Genomic DNA, 17,519 nt, shown 5'->3' on the forward strand with positions numbered 1-17,519 from the left:
TTGCTGCCCCCCGCGCCGCTCTGTGTCGTGATGCACGCAGCGCTGACGTCACCGCTGTCGTCATTATTAAGGATTGGTATTTATTTATTTATTTGAGTCTGTGTTTATTTATTCCCGTTCTCGCCGTTTCGCGGCGGCAGGGCCGGACCCGGCCCGCTGCGGCAGCTACCAGAGGGTGCCTGTCGTCCCGTCCCCCCCCGTCCCTGGGAGCAGCGTCCACGCGGGGGTCTTGGGGGGAATGAGCCAAAAAAGGGGGAGAAAGTGTCAGTATTGGGGAACGGCGGAGGGCAGGTCCCCAAGTAGCCGCTTCGTACCGGCTTCCCCCCCACCCTCCCTCCCCGCGGAGCCGCGGTTGGCTGCGCGGACGCGGAGCGAGGCAACACCCGAGGAAAAGGACTGAAGCCCCCGAAGTGACCCTGCCGTCAGTGCCCGGGGGTGGGTGGGGGCTCCGCGGGCGCGGAGGTCTGCGCATCGCCGCCGGACGCACCGGCGTCTACCTGCGGGGCGGCAGCTCATGGGGCCCCTATGGAAACTTTCCGTGCCCTGTGCTGCGGGAGGGCCTTGCGCAGGTGCGGTGCCGGGATCCGCCGGCGCGAATGCTTGCCCACAATGGAGCAAGAGGAGCACCCCCCCCAACTCGCCGGGGCTGTATGCGGCTGCGGCTCCGCGGCGGGGCCCCAAGCTGCCCGAGTTAGCGCGGGGCCGCGGAGGCTCCGCGGGATGCGCAGAGCCTGCGGCTCTCCCCGAAGCGCGGCGCTGCACGGGGTGTCGGGCGGGGCTCAGGTGAGAGGCCGTGGCTCCTCCGCGAGGCGCGTAGCCGCCCAACCCGCCACCCCGCGGACCCTTCTCGTCCCCGCGCTGGCGGCGCCGTCAGCGCCCGGCGGATCAGCAGTGCCGGCACGTCCCGCTGCGCGCTTCGCGGGTGCGGAGGGAGCGCGCCCATGCCCGCCGCGCCGGGACGCGCCTCCCCGCGCCCCCTCCCCCTGTTCCGTTGCTTTTCCTGGCCGAGCCGCGTCCCTCTGCGCGGCGCGGCGGCGCATGAATATTGATGTGTTTATATAATCGATAACCCACTTTTCTCCTTTCCCGGGGAAAAACCATAAATAAATTACTGACAAGCCGCCCGCTCTCCCAGGGCCGCCGGGCTGGCCCGCTGTGAGGGACGGGGGTAGGGGACCTGGCGGCCGGGCAGACCCCGCTCTCCGCGCTGCTCCGCGCCGCTCCGCAGACCCCGGCGCAGGGAGCGCGGCCGCCCCGCCGGGGGCGCGCGGGGACGAGCAGCGCCCCTCGCGCCGCAGGAAATGGTCTTTATATTAGACATATACAGGCAGGTCCTGTCAGATCCGCAGCGCGCCCGCCCGCCCTTTCGGGACCCCAAAAATCGCCGGGAGCCGCTAGGACCCCCGCCGCCGCGCCGCCGGCCCCGCGCCGCCCCCCCGGGGCCCTCCGCCGCCCCGTGGCATTTTTGCCGGGCCCTGGCGGGCGCCGGGGGTCCGGCCGGCGTCCGGAGGCGGCGGCGGCGGGGAGCGGCGGGGCGGCGGCGGGGCGGCGGGGCGAGGGGCGGGCGGCGGGGGGGGGGCGTCGCCGTGCGCCGCCGGGCGTGGGGCGGCGGTGGCGGCGGGGCGGCGCGGTGGCGGCGGCGGCGGGGGGCGGTGGGCGGCGGGGCCAGCTTTGCCCTGCCAGGACCTGCCGGGCTCCATTCACGCCAACAAGTTTGGGAGAATGTTGAGTTCAATCACGCCGGAGCCGCGATGGAGCGCAGCGCACTGCAGGTACCGCGCCGCCCCGCGCCCCGCCCCGCGCCCGCCGCGCGGAGCCTCCGCGCCGCTGCGCGCCCCCTCCCCTTCCCCACCGCCCTCCCGCGCGCCCGCCTCCCTCCCTCCGCCCGCCCGCCCGCCCTCCCTCCTCCTGCGCGGCGCTGCGCGGCGCGGCGCGGAGCCGGCGCTGATGCCGCTGCCGTGTTGTTGTTCCCCGCAGTGGGTCGGCGCCCCGTGCGGCTCGCACGGCCCCTACGTCTTCTACAGGGCGTTCCGCTTCCAGCGGCGCGGCGGCGGCCGGGCGCGGGTCCTCTCCCTCGGTGACTTCTTCTTCGTGCGGTGCCGCGCGGAGGAGCCCGCCTGCATCGCGGAGCTGCAGCTGCTCTGGGAGGAGCGCACCAGCCGGCAACTTCTCTCCAGCGCCAAACTTTATTTTCTCCCCGAGGACACCCCCCAGGGCAGGACCAGTGACCATGGCGAGGTGGTAAACGCAGCGCCGGCTTCCCCCCTCCCTCTCCCGTGACCGTCCCCACCTGCATGCCCAGGCTCGGGTCCCCCCCGCTGCTCCCACCCGCGTCCCCTCACCCGCTGTGCGTGGCGGGGCAGCGCGGAGGGGCCGCGCCGTCGGGGCGCACCGGGAACTTGTACGGGCGGGGGGGGGGGGGGGGGGGCGGGAGGGAGACGGGGTCTGGGGCGCCCCCGGCCCGGAGGACAGCGGAGTGCGAACGGAGCTCGACCTGACCGTGTCCGGCTTCGTTAACAAGAAAACCCTAGAACACACAGAAAACAAAAAAAAAAAAAAAAAAAAGAAAAAAAACAAACCGAAATGGTTGGGGGGATTTTGATATTGTTCGGGGCTTTTTTTTTTTTTTTTTAGTATTAGATATGTTTAAGAGGGCGGAAATTACGAAATGGAGGCTGAGGGAGATCAAAAGCTATTGAGCTGGCAGGGACGTGTTGAATAAAGTGATAAATGACAGGTACGGGAATAATACATTCAAATAACTTGCAGATATGTCTGGGCGTATTTCGGAGCCGCCGTGCGGCCGGCTCAAACACGCTGAGCGCCGGCACCCACCGCCGGCGCCCGCGCCGCCCGGGATGGGGCCGCGGATCCGCGCAGGTTGCGCCTCCCATCCCCGCCCAGGGCCGCTCCCCCCGCCCCGTTCCCGCTCCCTCCCGTTATTTGCTTTTCAGATTTATTGCTCCAGCACGGGCCGTGGTCTGGGGAGGGGGGAGACTGGGGTACCCTGAAAGGGCTGCGGTGATAGAAGGAGAGGGTCTCCGGGAGGGGCTGGAAACCAGACGGGGGGAACACGAGATGTTTTGGAGGCACTTATGTTGGAGAGGTGAGGGGGGTGGGGTGTAGGTCCAACGAGGGGCTGTTGTCCACAGGGGCTGTTTTGGAGTCACGCGTGGCTATAGGTGCCGACGTAGCTGTGTACCCATACACATGCGTATGCAGTCGAAAAGCGTTTCAGAGCCACCTTCGCTCGCTGCCACCTCTTCACTTTAATTTTCTGTGCGTGCCACTGAGATAAGGCACCCTTTTCCTAAGAATCAGGGAGATGACAGTGAGCAATGGATGCTCTGAAATTGCCCGTGGTGACTATTTAAAACTGTGCCTCTGTGTGTCTCGTATGTGTGTGTGTGTGTAAAATGAAAGATATTTGGAAGGGAGGGGGGTGGGGAAAGGGACACAAATCATTTTAATACGCCTTAATGATCAGCTCATGTTACTGTGGTAGGAACATCAGAGAAAATTAATCCTACCATTACGAGTAAAACGCTGCTCCGGTACGAGAGTTCTCAGCTGCATGTACCTTCCTAATAATGTGCACGATTTTATTTATTTTTACATGCAAACACCGCTAGTAATTAGGCGTGTGATTGTATTTGTGCATTTCATTGGGGCTTTAACTGATGTCATTCTGCATTGTTCAACCATATGAAAACAATTTTCAATTAAGATAATGGCACGCCTTGAAATTATGCAAATGCAGTCGTATTGTGCAGAATAATTATGACAAATGTAAAGCAGGTAAAAAGTTTCCTAATGCAGTTGTGTTTTACACCCCGGTGATGTCATTTCCCCTCTGGCCTAAGTTAGTCATTCATTAGCAGAGTAGCAGCAGCAGCAGCAGCAACAGCAACAGCTCTGAGTGATACTTCTCTGGCAGGGAGCCTACAGAAACCGGCACTGAGAGCCAGGGCCTAGAGAGGGCAACATAACACTCCCATTAAGAAATGTATTTTGTTTTCACTTACTCCATTAACTTGTTTATAGACATCGGAATGATTTTTTTATTATTGATTTTTAATAGTTTGGAACGACCCGAGTTGCACTCAGGGACTCGCAGGCAGGCAGCCGAGAGACAAAAGGCTGGGTGCTGTCTGGCGCTTTGCAAAGTGCTGTCTGGGTGGGGGTATCATCATCGCACAGGGCACCCAGTTCACCTCACCACACTGTGGGCACGGTTCCTTACGTAAATGACATCCATTTCGGTCCCCAAAGCTGCGGCAGGGTCGCCTCTGGGGTCGCAAGGTCTCCTTCTGCGGGAGGAGATGCAGCTTTTGAGTCAGAGGCAGCTTATAGCCGTCAGGGTAGACCTTATTTGTGGTGTGGGACTGCTGAGAGGGTAGAACTCCTTGTCTTGCATTCAGGGAGCGGGGATGGAGTGAGCCAGTGCTTAAACATGTATTTCGGATCTGTGGTGTCCAAGGCAAAGGGTGACAGAGGTGCTCACTGTCAATAAAATTACTAGTGAGGGGAGCGAGTGGTTGAATCACAGGCTTGTGATCGAGCCCACTGGAGATTTAGGCATAGTCGCTAGCAGCTACCTGCACTAGCAGCATGATTAATAGAAGCAGCTCGCTGCCTGTTTTCTGTAATAACAGCATTGACACTATGACAATATTCAGCTAGTGGCTGTGAGGAGCAAAGAGAAACGATGAGATACGTAATGCTTCTGTTACTCAGAAATTTCTGATGGCGTATTTTATCTGATTGCCAAATGTTTGAGCTAATCAGTGATGAGTGTAAATATAAGTCTTTTTATAGCTACCTGAATTCATCATCCATATTTAAATATAACCCCAACTGCTGCTAAAACCGGATGTTTTCATATGCTGTGGCTCAGACCCTGCGAAGGGTTTAAGCCCAGGGGTGCTTCTGCTAAGGCACTCCTCCTTGCGTCTCAGTCTCAGCATCCCAGTAAGCATGGCAGAGAAGCTCTCCTTTGGCCCCAGGAGATTGCTTCCTGGGGTGCCTCAGTGGATGGCAAACTTGGGATGGGGCTGGTCACACATTGTCGGTACAGGTGTTCCTGGACCCAATTGGTGCTCATCACATTCCGGAGCAATGGGCTGGGATCAGCTCTGGCATCATGATGAGACCAGGAGTCTTGCTGCACAGGAGCAGTGGAGACATTTTTGTGAGAGCAGTGGTGCAGTAGGGGACACTGTTAGATGAGATAGAAGAGTTTTTTGCTCTTCAGTGAAAACTTTGTTGTTGCTTTTGTAACACAGGGGCCTGAGTGTGCTGCTTCTGACCTGGCTGTCAAGCCCAAACACCGCAGCAGGTGCAGCAACCGGTCAGAGGGCAGTAGCAGCCCTCTCCCTCTTCCCTCCAGCAGGGAAGAAGTGGCTGTCCTCGGTTCCTGGGAGGGCCACCGCTGAAACGGAGAAAGTGTCTGTTTTGCTGGAGGAAGATGCTACCTTGCCCTGGTATTCTCCTCCGCTCCTGGGCCAGCGTGGTCCTTCGTGTCCCCTCTCTCATGGGATGGGAAGACCTCTGTGACAGCAGGCACCTGGTGCAGGGCTTGGAGGAGTATGCTGGGATTGCTGTGAAGATCGGGAGGGAGCAGCTGTGAGAACATACTGTCGCTCCTGAAACAGTTTCCAGGGTTTGTGGGGAAAGCAGACCCCCAGCTTTTCTAGTGCCCACCTATGAGAGAAGTAGGTGCTGCCTGTCCGCTGGCAGAAAGCCCTTGCCCAGTCCCCTCACACAGCACCCTGGAATTGTGGCACTTGAGGGTCATGAGGTGGGCTCAGCCCCAGGCCCTGCAGCCCATGGGGTCCTGGCTGAACCCTCCTCCAGCTCATTTATTCCTCTCTGCTCCAAGGGGTAGCATGAGGCTATGGAATGACTGACCTTTGCAGAAGCAATTCTAGAGCAAAATGCTTGTTAGTGCCTTGTATTTTCATGTTTTTAAAGGTGTTGGCATTAATTAGGCTGGGCTCAAACATATATATCAGAGCTCATGCTTGTTAAATCTAGGGATGGTATTTGACGTGATGTGTACAATTTCTAAAACCCCCCAAACAAGCAACTAATTCATTTTGGATGGTATGACGTTCCCTGCATTGCCCCCAGTTGTCGTGAATGCTGCTTCCGCTGAGGCTGGACTGTCAGTAGGGATCTGCCTTTCGTTCATTCATCAACAGCTAAGTTTACTACGAACTCATGTTGATTTCATCTCTTCTCCCAAACTGGGTATCTGATGCAATGCTTTTCGCCTTGCAAATAATCCTTACTCATGCAAGTAATTTACATGAGTAAGCATTGCTCATACAGAGGAGAGGAGAGAGCTAGTTTCCTGTAATTATTTCCCTAGCAGTGTTTTGCATTTTCAGACTAATTGGGGGAGAAGAAAAAAAAAAAAACAAAGTCACTCCATAAAGGTATGTCATTTATAACTGTTGAAGAGATTCTTCCAGAAAGTTATGGGAGGCAGCAGGTTTGGTCTCTCTTCATTTCGGGACAGCTGCTCAACAGCATCCCTTGAAAGCCCGATTCATTTCTCATGCGCTCTCCGTGTGTGGGAGGTCCTACCCCAGTGCATAAAGGTAGCACAGGCTGGCCCAAGTGTGGTGTCTTACGCTGCTAGAGCTTATTGCCACCCCCATTGAAAAATGTGCTACTCCCTTTGCACAGTAATAGATTTTTTTGAGAGACGTAGGAATATGTATGCTCTTATTTGAAATGAGAATGGCCCCGTTTTAGTCTCCACGGTGTGTGCCTTATGCTCGTATCTGTCAACACTGGTAATGACAACATGTTTCAAACATGCAGATTATGATTATTAAAGGGTGCTTTAAAAATCATGCTAATAGCATCAATCTCCAATGTACACTTGCTCAAATTAATTCAGCTTTGGAAATCAGGCACACTGTAATAGCAGTGTTAGAGGAATGGCATTTGTCATAAAATATCATGGTTTTGGTAATTGCATATTCACTCCGTGTATTTTTATCTCTCTTTGCAACCAGTAGCATATGCTGGCAAAGCATGAAGAGGGCAATGATATTACTCAGAGAAGCCACATGTTGCTAGCCATTAGCCAGCAATCTGGCATATCTGGTCACATAAGGCAGATTCTCTCTTTTTGTTGTTTTTGTTGGTTTTTTTTTTCCTTTATCCCTTCCCTTCCCTGTGCATTCAGACTGTAAAATACACCCACTGCTCTCCAGAGTTGCTGTTCCCAGTCTGATCAGTGGCACTAAACATTAAACTCTTGTCTTTGGAGAATAATAGGCCTCACATGGTACACCCTCAAGCATGTTGAGATACTGTGCAGGCTGGAAAATAAAAATGTTCTAATTGTGTCTTTTAAATAAGCATAGGAGTGAATTAATTAGACTATATTTTGTCTTTAGTTGCTTAGTTACACAATAGTATTCCTAAGCACAAGTAAGATAAATTGGCTCTTTTTGTGCTGCTTGTCCCTTAATCATAATTACTGTATTGCTCAGGAGAGTAACGCATACATAGATTTTGCATTTTTAATAATATTCAAACAATATGCGAATGATATAGAAAGTATGTTCTGATTCAAGCTCTTGTATGCTTTTATTCGGGAAGAAGTTCTACTGCTATGGGAGCAATATTTGCATTAGTTGCTCAGAGATGTAGTTCTGGGAAATACATAATTGAAATATTCTTGCAATGCTTGTTCTGGCCCTTTCATTCGCATTCAAAATAACAATGCCTTAAGTCTCTGAACAGTCATCCACTCTTGATTTAAGAGCTTTTTTCTTTGTGTGTTTGTGCTTGTGCAGTGTGGGTTCACACCCAGTGTTAACCCTGCAGAACCTAGACGCTCGCGTGATTCATAGTGTCGTATCAAGTTGAGCTTTTTATATTGTAGCTAAAACGCAGTCAGAAGGTCAGATGAACATCGGCATTTTATGGCATCAATCCAATGACCTTAATGCTTGGCAGGCGTCCATGTTTCTATGCGAAGGTGCCAGGGTTATAGATAATAAAAGAGTTTGTTTTCATTTTCTGGACATTTTAATCTTCCTTTGCAAAGCATCGTCTCAGGTTTGCCGGGCTTGGGGCTGCTCCTGGGGTCCACAACTTTAATGTCTTCCCGGATTGTTGAATGCTAACTGCTAATGATGGGCAGATTGATACAGATACTGAACAATGGAAGGTTCTGGCAAAAAAAACCCTAGACATGCTCAGTGGATGTATGTGAAAATTGGCTCCATTGTTCTGCTGTATGAAAAGCAAGTAAATTATTTACAGATATTTTCTAATTAAAGCACATATTGTTTTACCAGCACAATAGAACACAATATAACAAAAGACAAAAGAATAAGCTTGCATAATTTAAACTTGCTAATGCAATGTACTCCTTGTTAAGAAAAATATAATTATGTAATCTATGAGGAAAGCTTTTCATACTGTAACTGTAGTAGGCAAAATTAGGAGTGAATTGCTTGTCAACTTGCCTAAACTAAAACAGCTCTTCGAGATCTGTGAACTATCTGACGGGAAAACATTTTGACTGAAGCCTATTTTCTCTGTGGTCAGAACTTCTATCTGCAATGACAGATATAAATTCAATTTGAACCTCTCCTCAGGAGTGGGAGGAAGGAATAAAAACACCCCAGAAATGAAGGAGGAGGCTTACACTAGAAATGTCAAGTCTAACTGTTCACAGCTGGCCGTCCCCTTGTGTGCTCTACCTCCACCTTACTTCTGGCCCAAATGTACCACTACCCCACAAAGCATCCTGCAAGAACACGGTGCTGCCCTGCCCCAGGACATTTTGTGTGCTTTGCTCTGGAAATACTGAGTTGTGCACAAAAAGCTGGTTGCTGATTACAAGGGAAAGTGAATACCAGAGGACTTAATGTGCTTCACCTGCATCCTTTGTCTTGGTCTCTTCTTTGGGGGTTTGGACCCCTGCAGAAGGGTTGAACATGTCAGGATGCAAGATTCTCTGTCAGGCTGAGTTTCAGACAGCTATGTGCAGCTGTGCTTAGGCTGGGGAAACAGTGCAGTAGGCTGGGGAAATACCTGTCACCTGAGTTTAATAAGATCATTATAGCCCTTTAAAGTAATTAGTAAAGGATTAACAGATGAAAGGTTTTGCCTCGGCCTCTTTCAAATTTTCCCGTGTGCCAGGTAGATTCCCTCGCTGCACATGTTTCCATTCTCAAGGCTCTCCTGTAGGTTGATGGGTAGAGAGTGGTGGTCTCTGTAGGTTCCTGCGTGCTGGTGGCTCGGGGGGGCATTGCAGGCTCAGACCCCAGTTGTCAGTTCTGCTTCACATATCCTTTGAGACATGTCTGTTCGCCCTGGGCTAGGAGATGCATGAGGAGACAACACCAAATGAGGCATGCAGCGCAGGTAAAGGGGAAAAGAAAGCTGCCCATGCCAAGTGCTGGAGCCTCTTGTGAGGCTTCCCTGTCATTTGGTGATCCCACCTGCAGAATGGGAGCAGCGGTTCCCACCTGGCAGAGCTGTGCCCCAGCCACCCTGGTCTGCAGCCTGCTTAGAAAGGTGTGCTGGAGGAGCAACATGTAATAAGGGAGTATATAGCAGTATTAGTTTTCCTTGTAGGGTGGCTGAATGGGGCACTTCGCAGAGCCAGACCTTTACTACGAATCAGCCACAGTTTTTCAGCTAGTCTGTGATCCTGAAGTCTTCAAAGACCCCATATGTACACCAAGTCCACAGCAGGCAACAGGGTAATGGGGCCCTCTTACTCTGGAGAAAGGCTCTGAAAGCAAAGCAGTCCTGTACGAACATTCTCTGCCCCTTTTGGGCTGAATATGGTCGCTGGAGGAAAGCCTGGGAGAAGTGCTGCATGTAGGAGGTGACTCTGGAGACCTGGGTTCAGGTTCCTGAATGACTTTTGGCAAGTGCGTTAGGGCTGAATTGAGATGACCTGGTTTGCACCAATGTCCCAAAGCCCTGGTAGCATCTGTGTGGCAGAGAAGAGTTCTGGACTACAGACTCTGCTAACAGGGCCTTTTGGTTGATTATGCTGTCAAGTAAAGGCAGTGGTGCTTTCCTCAAACGCCCAAGTAAATACACTGCTGCAGGAGAGCTGCCTATTGGAAGTAAGCCCCCTCTTTCCTTTCTTCACCTCCACAACATGACTTTCCAGTCCTCAAAGGGATCTAGAGCCGGGAGCTGGATTCTCAGGGCAAGAACTGCATTGTTGCGCAAGGTGTGGGAAAGTCCTTTTCACCTAAATCCCAAAAACCTAAAAAATACATGGAATGTAAAAAAAGCCCATAATAATAGAGGCCTTTATGCCCATATGAAATACGCAGTTCTATTATCCTTAGTGAATGCAGTCCGTAAAGAGTCGCGCTGTATTTTTTGCTTCCGTGGATGAACGTATTTTCAGTGGCAGTGTACTGGGTTGTAAAATATGCATCCCCACCTATCTGGTGTGCTAAAGGTTTCAGTAAAAAGGCTTGAAGATGTTTTCTAGCGCAAATTGTACTGATCAGATAAATGACGCACAGTGTCTCCTGTAATTATCAGCAAGAGTTTTCACAGTATATCTCCTGTTTCTCTCTAGGCCACGTATTTGATGTTAGGAGACAGCCAAGCAGGTGTTCGACTCACTCGTGCCCTCCAGAATTCCTTAAATGACCTCTGGAAGCACTGGAGTGAAAACAGCCTCAGCACGTCAAAATTTTGAGATATCTCAGTTGCCGTAATTCTTTCAAAGGCTGCCTCGGCGTCTCTAAAACATAAATCTTTCCTAGTTATTGGCAATGTGACGTACCATATGCGGGTGTGCAATCAAGATGTACGACCTCCCTGTGTTGCCCTGTGACTCCCTGCCTTGTAAGAGTTAATATTTCTTCTAAAAAATAATTATCTGCTTTAAACTATTATAACTACCTGACCCCTTTCCCTGAATGTAAGTATTTCAACCATCTGCTGAGTCAGGCAATATAGCATTCTGTGCTTTCAGGAGGCTGTGATGGTTGCTTAGACAACAGTGACATAATATTTAAGCATAACGGCTCTCAAGAAGATGCTGTCCCCTTCTCCCTGGATGACTCCTCTGAAAATGCAAATCTGATACACTCTTAGAAAAACAAGAGAGGGATGACAAGGGTTTATATCACCATCTTTCTTAACCATCAACCCATTTCCCACTTGATAGGTGAAAGTATCATATATTGCTCAGGAGTCTTGTAAGATGTGCTAAAATTGCAGGCTGACTAGATATCTGCTTTTATAGAAACAGAAGACAGAGTGCCTCTTTTTATGGTCAGTGCTTATTTAAAGATTTAGACAACTTTGTGGCTGGGAAAAGTGTTGCCATTGGTCGATCAGCATCCAGAAAGGCCCATCCAAGATAAATCTCATTCCTGAGCAGAACTGAAATCAGTGCTGGCTGTTTCCTCCTGCAAACCTCATCTTACTGTAGCAGGAAAAAAACTGCAATTGAAGACTTAACTGTGCAATGGAGTCCTCATAAACATATCACTTCAGAGCATAGCTAATACACCATCAGTTGATTTTTTTATAGATATGTATGCAATGTATGCGATGAGGGTGGTTTTCCGTGTTTACACAGTTATAATTATGAATGACATGAAGGTTGTACAGCAGATTTCTTTAATCTTCTAAAGGTTTGTTAGTCATGTGTCACTGTGTACCTGGTTTTTATTTATTCAACATCTGTATTCCTTTGTCATCTTGTGGATAGTCTTTCTCTAGAAGGACTGCAGCAGTAGGTGCGCAGCAGTTGATACCAAATGGTTATAAAGGCTCTTCCAGCTGGCAGAGCTGTTGTTAACGAAAAAGGAGAGGGGCCCTTTTGTCACCTGCTGCTCCAAAAAAAAACCAAACCCAAAACCGCCCACAACTCATAGTTTGGGTCTGAGCACTTGGAAAGGTTGCTTAAGAATGTGTGAAAGCTTGGCAAGGTGCATTAAAATCCCAGAGCTGATGAAATTGTTGGGTGACCTCTGTTTGGGTGGCACTGGGGCAGATGACCTCTTGTGTTAGCAAACAGCCAAGTTGTGGGGAAGACAACCTCTCTGGAAGCTGGCTGGAGTTGGGGTCCTCAGAAAGAAGGGGCTGAAGCTACCCGCTGTGTTTTGCTGGGTTACAGTGTTTGTACCATGAGGTGCCAGGGTGAAAACATCTCTGGAGATACGGTCTGCTCGCTAGCAGGATCAGAATTGGCAGTGGTGCTTTCAGGAGGACCATGGTCTGACCTGTGACTGGTGTGGTGTGTGAGCAGTTGGGGAGAACATGGATGGTTGTCTCTGAATTTGGCACAAAATGAGCAAGAGCTTAAAAGATGAGTGGTGAGAGAGAGCAGGTCTACTCAGTCCCACTGTGTACAGGGTAAGGCAACCTAAGGCAGGCCCCAAAATATATAGAGTATATTTTTGTTTGATTTTTTTTTTTGGCTGAAAGTGAGCTGGTACATATTTTCCTGATGCAGCTGTGGTGATCACTAGCGGTACAAGGGGAGGACACGAGGTGGGTGCTGGTGTGGAGGATGGCTGGGCACTCCCAGGCCCTGGGGAGCCACCGCTGCCTGGCCTTCCTCACGAGGGGCTCATCCTGCAGCCATGTTTTCTGCACGCCAGGCCTGGCCTTGGCCCTACTTCCTTTGATGCAACCCCAAGTTTCCACAGCAGTGTCTTTAATGTTAGGAACAGCTCTTGCTTTTGGGGGAGTTGATGGCAGTGGAGTTGCCGTTACAGCAGGTGCAAGGTGGGCTTTCTTGTCCCAAAAGGCATAAAGCAGGCGCTGCCGTTGCTTGGTAGTGGCACAAGACCCAGCCTAGCAGCCGTGAGTGCCAGGCTTGTGGTCAGCTGTCCTCCTGTGGTGATCCCAGATGATTTGGGACCCAGCCTGGTGCCCCTAGGGACATGGCTGGGGACAGGGGTGATGGGGATTGGTCTCCTGGGATCACAGCTGCTGTGGGGGCTGCACCAGCAAGGGGCCATTGCCTAGCACAGCCTGCATGGACAGGGTTCAGCCCACAGCCTGTGTCATGGTGCAGTAACAGCCCAAACTTCTGTATTTTATATTCGTGCACTCTGCTTTTATGCTTAGCTGCTCTGTGGTGCCATTCTTGGTGCCCCTTTGCACCACGGTGGCTGTGTTTAAGAGTCCCAGTGCCATTTTGTGAAAGGCTGAGGCAAGCGCATGATGGTCTTTTCGCAGGATCTTTTCCCAGCATCTTTTCCTAGCTCTTCACATCAGTGTGGGGATGCTACACAGCACAGGTTTTCATGCCCATGCCACTGCCACAGAAAGCATACGGCCGGGGTAAGTTTGCCCCTGCCTCTGAAAGCTGCTTCTGCCCCTGCCTCTCCTGTTTCCCCTCCATGGCAGCCTGGGCAGAGGCAGCAAGTGAGCCAGCGCCGCTTCACCCTTCACCCTTGTTGCAGTAGGGTTTCTTTTTTATGCCCCTTCTTTTTTTTTTTCCTTGTGTACACATCATGTGCGTGTGTGCGAAGGTTGTATTCTCGAAAACAAGTTTATTCATTGATGATGTAATAGTGATTGTACTTTTCTTTTGGTTAATAAATTGTCTGCTCAGCTTACTTTGTATGCCAGCCAAAATTAGTCATACCAGTTCTTGGAAAGGATATGAAGAAACTGGTAATTGAAATCATAATCATTTGATCGTGAAAGCTATTTGGAAAATAATATTTTAACCAAAAACACATCTGATCTCCAAGTCAGGTTGGTTTGGGTTTAGCTCGGGTTTGTTGTTTTTTTTTATACCGCTGCTAAACAGATTTCTGTAGTATTGAATATTAGAAATTGTGTAGTAGCTGGTGACTGTATTCAACAGCCTAACAGAGGATTTCATCCAGAAATTGCTGAGACTGTCTGCAGGCAGGCTGATGTTTATATGTATGTATTATTTTTTTTCCATCCTGGCATTTAATAATCACCATGTAATAGCTATAAAATGCATAGCAACTACAGCTTTTTTATTTCAAGTGGATGTTGTAATGAAATTGGGTGAAACCATCCATTGAAATTGTAGTACCCAATGCTTGTTTACAAAGTATTGACGTTTGTCATAAACAGAGATTTAAAACATGACTGTTATTGTTTGTTGTTCTGTGGAAGCTCTTATGCTGTGCAGTGATAAAGGAAAAGATTTTATTACAAGCTTGCTTAGCATATAAGCATGCCATTCGTTTCTGACCAAATATTTGTTATTGCACTAAATGTAATGAAGGTGCCTGCTTATAAAGCGATTTTGTGTTATATAAGGGAGAATGCAATATCAGATCTGCTTTTTTTACTGGAGGTACTTCAGGTTTTGTATTGTGTGTAACTTGTCACAATAAAGCTTTTTTTTTTTTTTTTCTATTGAGCAGTATTTTATTTCCTGAGGAATGTGTTCAGTGGAAAAAAAAAAGCCACACAGAGAGAATCAATCGTGCTTTTCTCTTTGTCTAATAACTCAAAGAATTTCTCTCCCTTTGCAAATACTTGTGTTTATTTGAGAGAAAAATTGGCTTCTGGTTTATTTATTTCAAGAAGCTGTAACCTTATTTAGTGCTAGAAATGTGCAGTGTGCAAGGTGTGGTCTGCACCGAGCTCTCATTACAACATAAATTATTTCTGCTGTTTTAACTAAAAAATCAGGAGTATATCTTTCTGGATATGTGTGTATGTTTGTTTATTTTTGAGGCTTTCTTGAGCTCTTGCTCACTGGAGTCAGCTATAAAACATTGTGCTTATTCATCATGACTGAGAGGAGTTGATTGTTTCCTGGAAGGTTAAAATCCAGCAATTAGAGCTGTTTAATTCAAGTATATGTTCTGGAGTCTAAACTAAGTTTAAGTGCTTTTCTTAGAATGTATGTTTAAGAAGGGAAAAAAAAAATACAGTTCTGATCTTGAAAAAGGTTTTAAGAAACATGAGAATGTGCAAGTTTCTTTTGGTGGGAAGCACATAACATTTATGTAGTATTTCTTTTGGGATTACATCACAGTTTTATTTAATTTTTAGGACAAAAGTTAAATTCAATATTTGTGTATAAGCCAAGGGAAAATGTACCATAAACACAGGAATTTTCTGGTGAGTCAGAGTTCCAAGAATCTGAGATTTACTTAGTCCATTTATTTCAGGACTAGCTATAACCATTAGTCATCCAGCCATGAATTTTTACATTTGCAGCTAATTACACCTAAAAAACAAACTTTCCCTCCAGGTCTTGCGTTATACAGAATGTGATTTGGCAACCAGCATTTAAAATGCCTTTTAGGATCAGTGCACTGGTCCCAGAAATTGTCTTTAGATCATGTGTATTTGCTACAAGTAAACAACTAATATTTCCACTTATGTGGCAGGAGGAATAAATTAAGTACTAGCTATTCTGTATTACAGAAAAATTAACCTGCCAATAGCAAGATAGGCTTTTCCAATAGCCTACGGCAGGGTGGCATTATGGGTTTATCAGTCATCATGGAGCCCTGTGTGACATGTTGTATTTTCATTTGACCACTTCTTGCAGGATGAAGTTATTGCTGTTTCAGAGAAAGTTACTGTAAAGCTTGAGGACTTGGCAAAATGGGCACAGTCCGATTTCTCCAAGTGGAAGTGTGGTTTCCGGGCTGAGCCGGTCAAGCTGATGGATGTGGGGAAGAATGGGCAGAAGGAGGCTTTGATGAGATACAGACAATCCACGCTCAACAGTGGCTTGAACTTCAAAGACATCCTGAAGGAAAAGGCTGACCTTGGTGAGTATCCCATACTTTCTCCCATGGGTGGGGCCTGTGGGTGGACATCTTTCGAAGACAGATGGGCCAGATCCTGCCAAGCCGTTGCCGATTCCCAGGGTATGTGTGTGCTCTGGGTGGAGGTGTGGTGGTGAGATACCCGAGCAGTACGAGTGGTGGTGAGCTCATCACAGGCTCCTTTGAGATTAGCGTGGGGTATATCTGTGATACCTGTCTGCTCTATAGACCTGTCCCTGAACACTAAGGCTCAAACCCTGAAGATGAGCACACAAATAATTGTCAAGGGCTCTCCCTGGGGCTCTGTAGGTGGAGTGATCTGGTCAGAGCTGTATATTGTGGGGAGAGGAGCCTGGAGACATCTTCCGGAGTCCTCCTCTGACAGGCAGGCCTTTCACTTCTCATGTCCCACCTTCTGGAAATGTAGCATTGTAAACTGCTTCTGGTGCTTCTCCTGCCTCCGTATGGTTGGATTTGTATCTTGTTTAGTAGGGAGATGTTCCTTCCATAGCTTTCTATAGCATGTCCATGTGAGCTTTATGTTACTATACAGCATAGGCCTCTGCAAGCACCTCACTGTTCTCTTCGGATAGACCTGTGCTTTCTGCCCCTCTGTCCATTTTTAGGGAGGAAAATGGTAGCACTGCTACTTTGGATGTTTGCAGACAGGCTTGCAGCTCGGGGGCTATTTTGGTGCGCAGACACTCACATCTCTAAAATTTGGGGCCCAAGGTCTGAGAGAGGTGGGTCTCCTGTTGGTAAATGTGGCTGTTTGTGGTATTAGGACCTTAGATGTGTAATAGCTGTCAGAGATTGCACTTTGAAGTGCATCCCAGGGGTGTTTCTCTGATGTACCAAGCTTTTAACAAATGTTCCAAGTTTGAAGAGCATCAAGTTTAGGCCTTGATGAGTGGAAAGGTAAGAAATTAAAAGCTAAGGCTGATGCATGTGAGGGATGCTTTTGTACCTACGTGAACAGGAGATGGAGGGCCAAGTTCAGTTTTATAATGGCATGACTGTGTGGGCATCGAAGCCAACTTACACTAAGCTAAAGATATGTCTTGGAGGATTTATCTTCTGCATCTCATTTTTCTGATCTTATCGAATGATGAAGTGATTCTGTCGATCTCACATTTCACCATTAGATATGTAGGTTGGAAGTTTAAAGTACGATTGTAAGGTGATCTGATTTTTCATTACAACTCCAAGGAAAAAAACTAACAAAACAACAAAAACATGCAGTTCTTCCTCTTTTCCTTTGCTTTTCTCTGTGTTTTTTTCTGGATCATAATTACATGCAGTAATTTTCTCTGCTATTGCCCTGGCATCTTCTTTACGTGTTGCATTTATTTGCATTTGTTTGTTGTGTCAGAAGAATCTTCATGTTTTTCAGACAGAACTTTTGTGTGTTAGTGTTTTCTTGGTTTTGTTTGTAACAAACAAAAATCCCTCCTGGTAAGTTATGAAATTGCTGTTATGTACTGTAGGAGCCAAAGAAAATGACCTTTAAGCCTAAAGCTTATAGTTACATGTTAAGCCTTTGAAAGTAGGGGTTATACTGAAAACATGTATGGAATGCAAACTATATGGTATAATTTTGATAACCCACATTCTGATGTTACTCATTTTCAGTTGGTGACTCTGGCTTTCCTGTTGTGTCTTTTTTTTTTTCATTGTTTGGGTTTTTTTTTTCAGTAGAAAAGGGTATTTTGACTGATGTTTGATTATGATTGCTTTTTTCTCCATCATGACTGGTGGGCAGGAGTGAAA

At 48.5% G+C, this 17,519-nt stretch overlaps 1 protein-coding gene across 6 annotated transcripts in view; it reads left to right on the plus strand.

Annotated features, from left to right (window-relative positions):
• The first annotated feature begins 1,627 nt into the window (after positions 1-1,627).
• ARID5B (AT-rich interaction domain 5B) overlaps positions 1,628-17,519 on the plus strand; it is a 123,612-nt gene continuing 107,720 nt past the window's right edge. For 3 of the 6 annotated variants that reach the window (XM_057421475.1, XM_057421477.1, XM_057421478.1), the window contains exons 1-2: positions 1,898-2,238; positions 15,527-15,752. In XM_057421475.1, the coding sequence (XP_057277458.1) occupies positions 1,948-2,238; positions 15,527-15,752 (517 nt within the window). In that variant the 5' untranslated portion in view covers positions 1,898-1,947. Of the gene's footprint in view, positions 1,773-1,897; positions 2,239-13,616; positions 13,735-15,526; positions 15,753-17,519 lie in introns of those variants that run through there. The other 3 variants (XM_057421476.1, XM_057421479.1, XM_057421480.1) reach the window with 3 other exon arrangements.

Source organism: Pezoporus wallicus, unplaced genomic scaffold, assembly GCF_028554395.1.
Source record: "Pezoporus wallicus isolate ANWC-B61680 ecotype Strahan unplaced genomic scaffold, APGP_CSIRO_Pwel_v1 contig_4816, whole genome shotgun sequence".
In the NCBI taxonomy this organism is placed as follows: Eukaryota; Metazoa; Chordata; class Aves; order Psittaciformes; family Psittacidae; genus Pezoporus; species Pezoporus wallicus.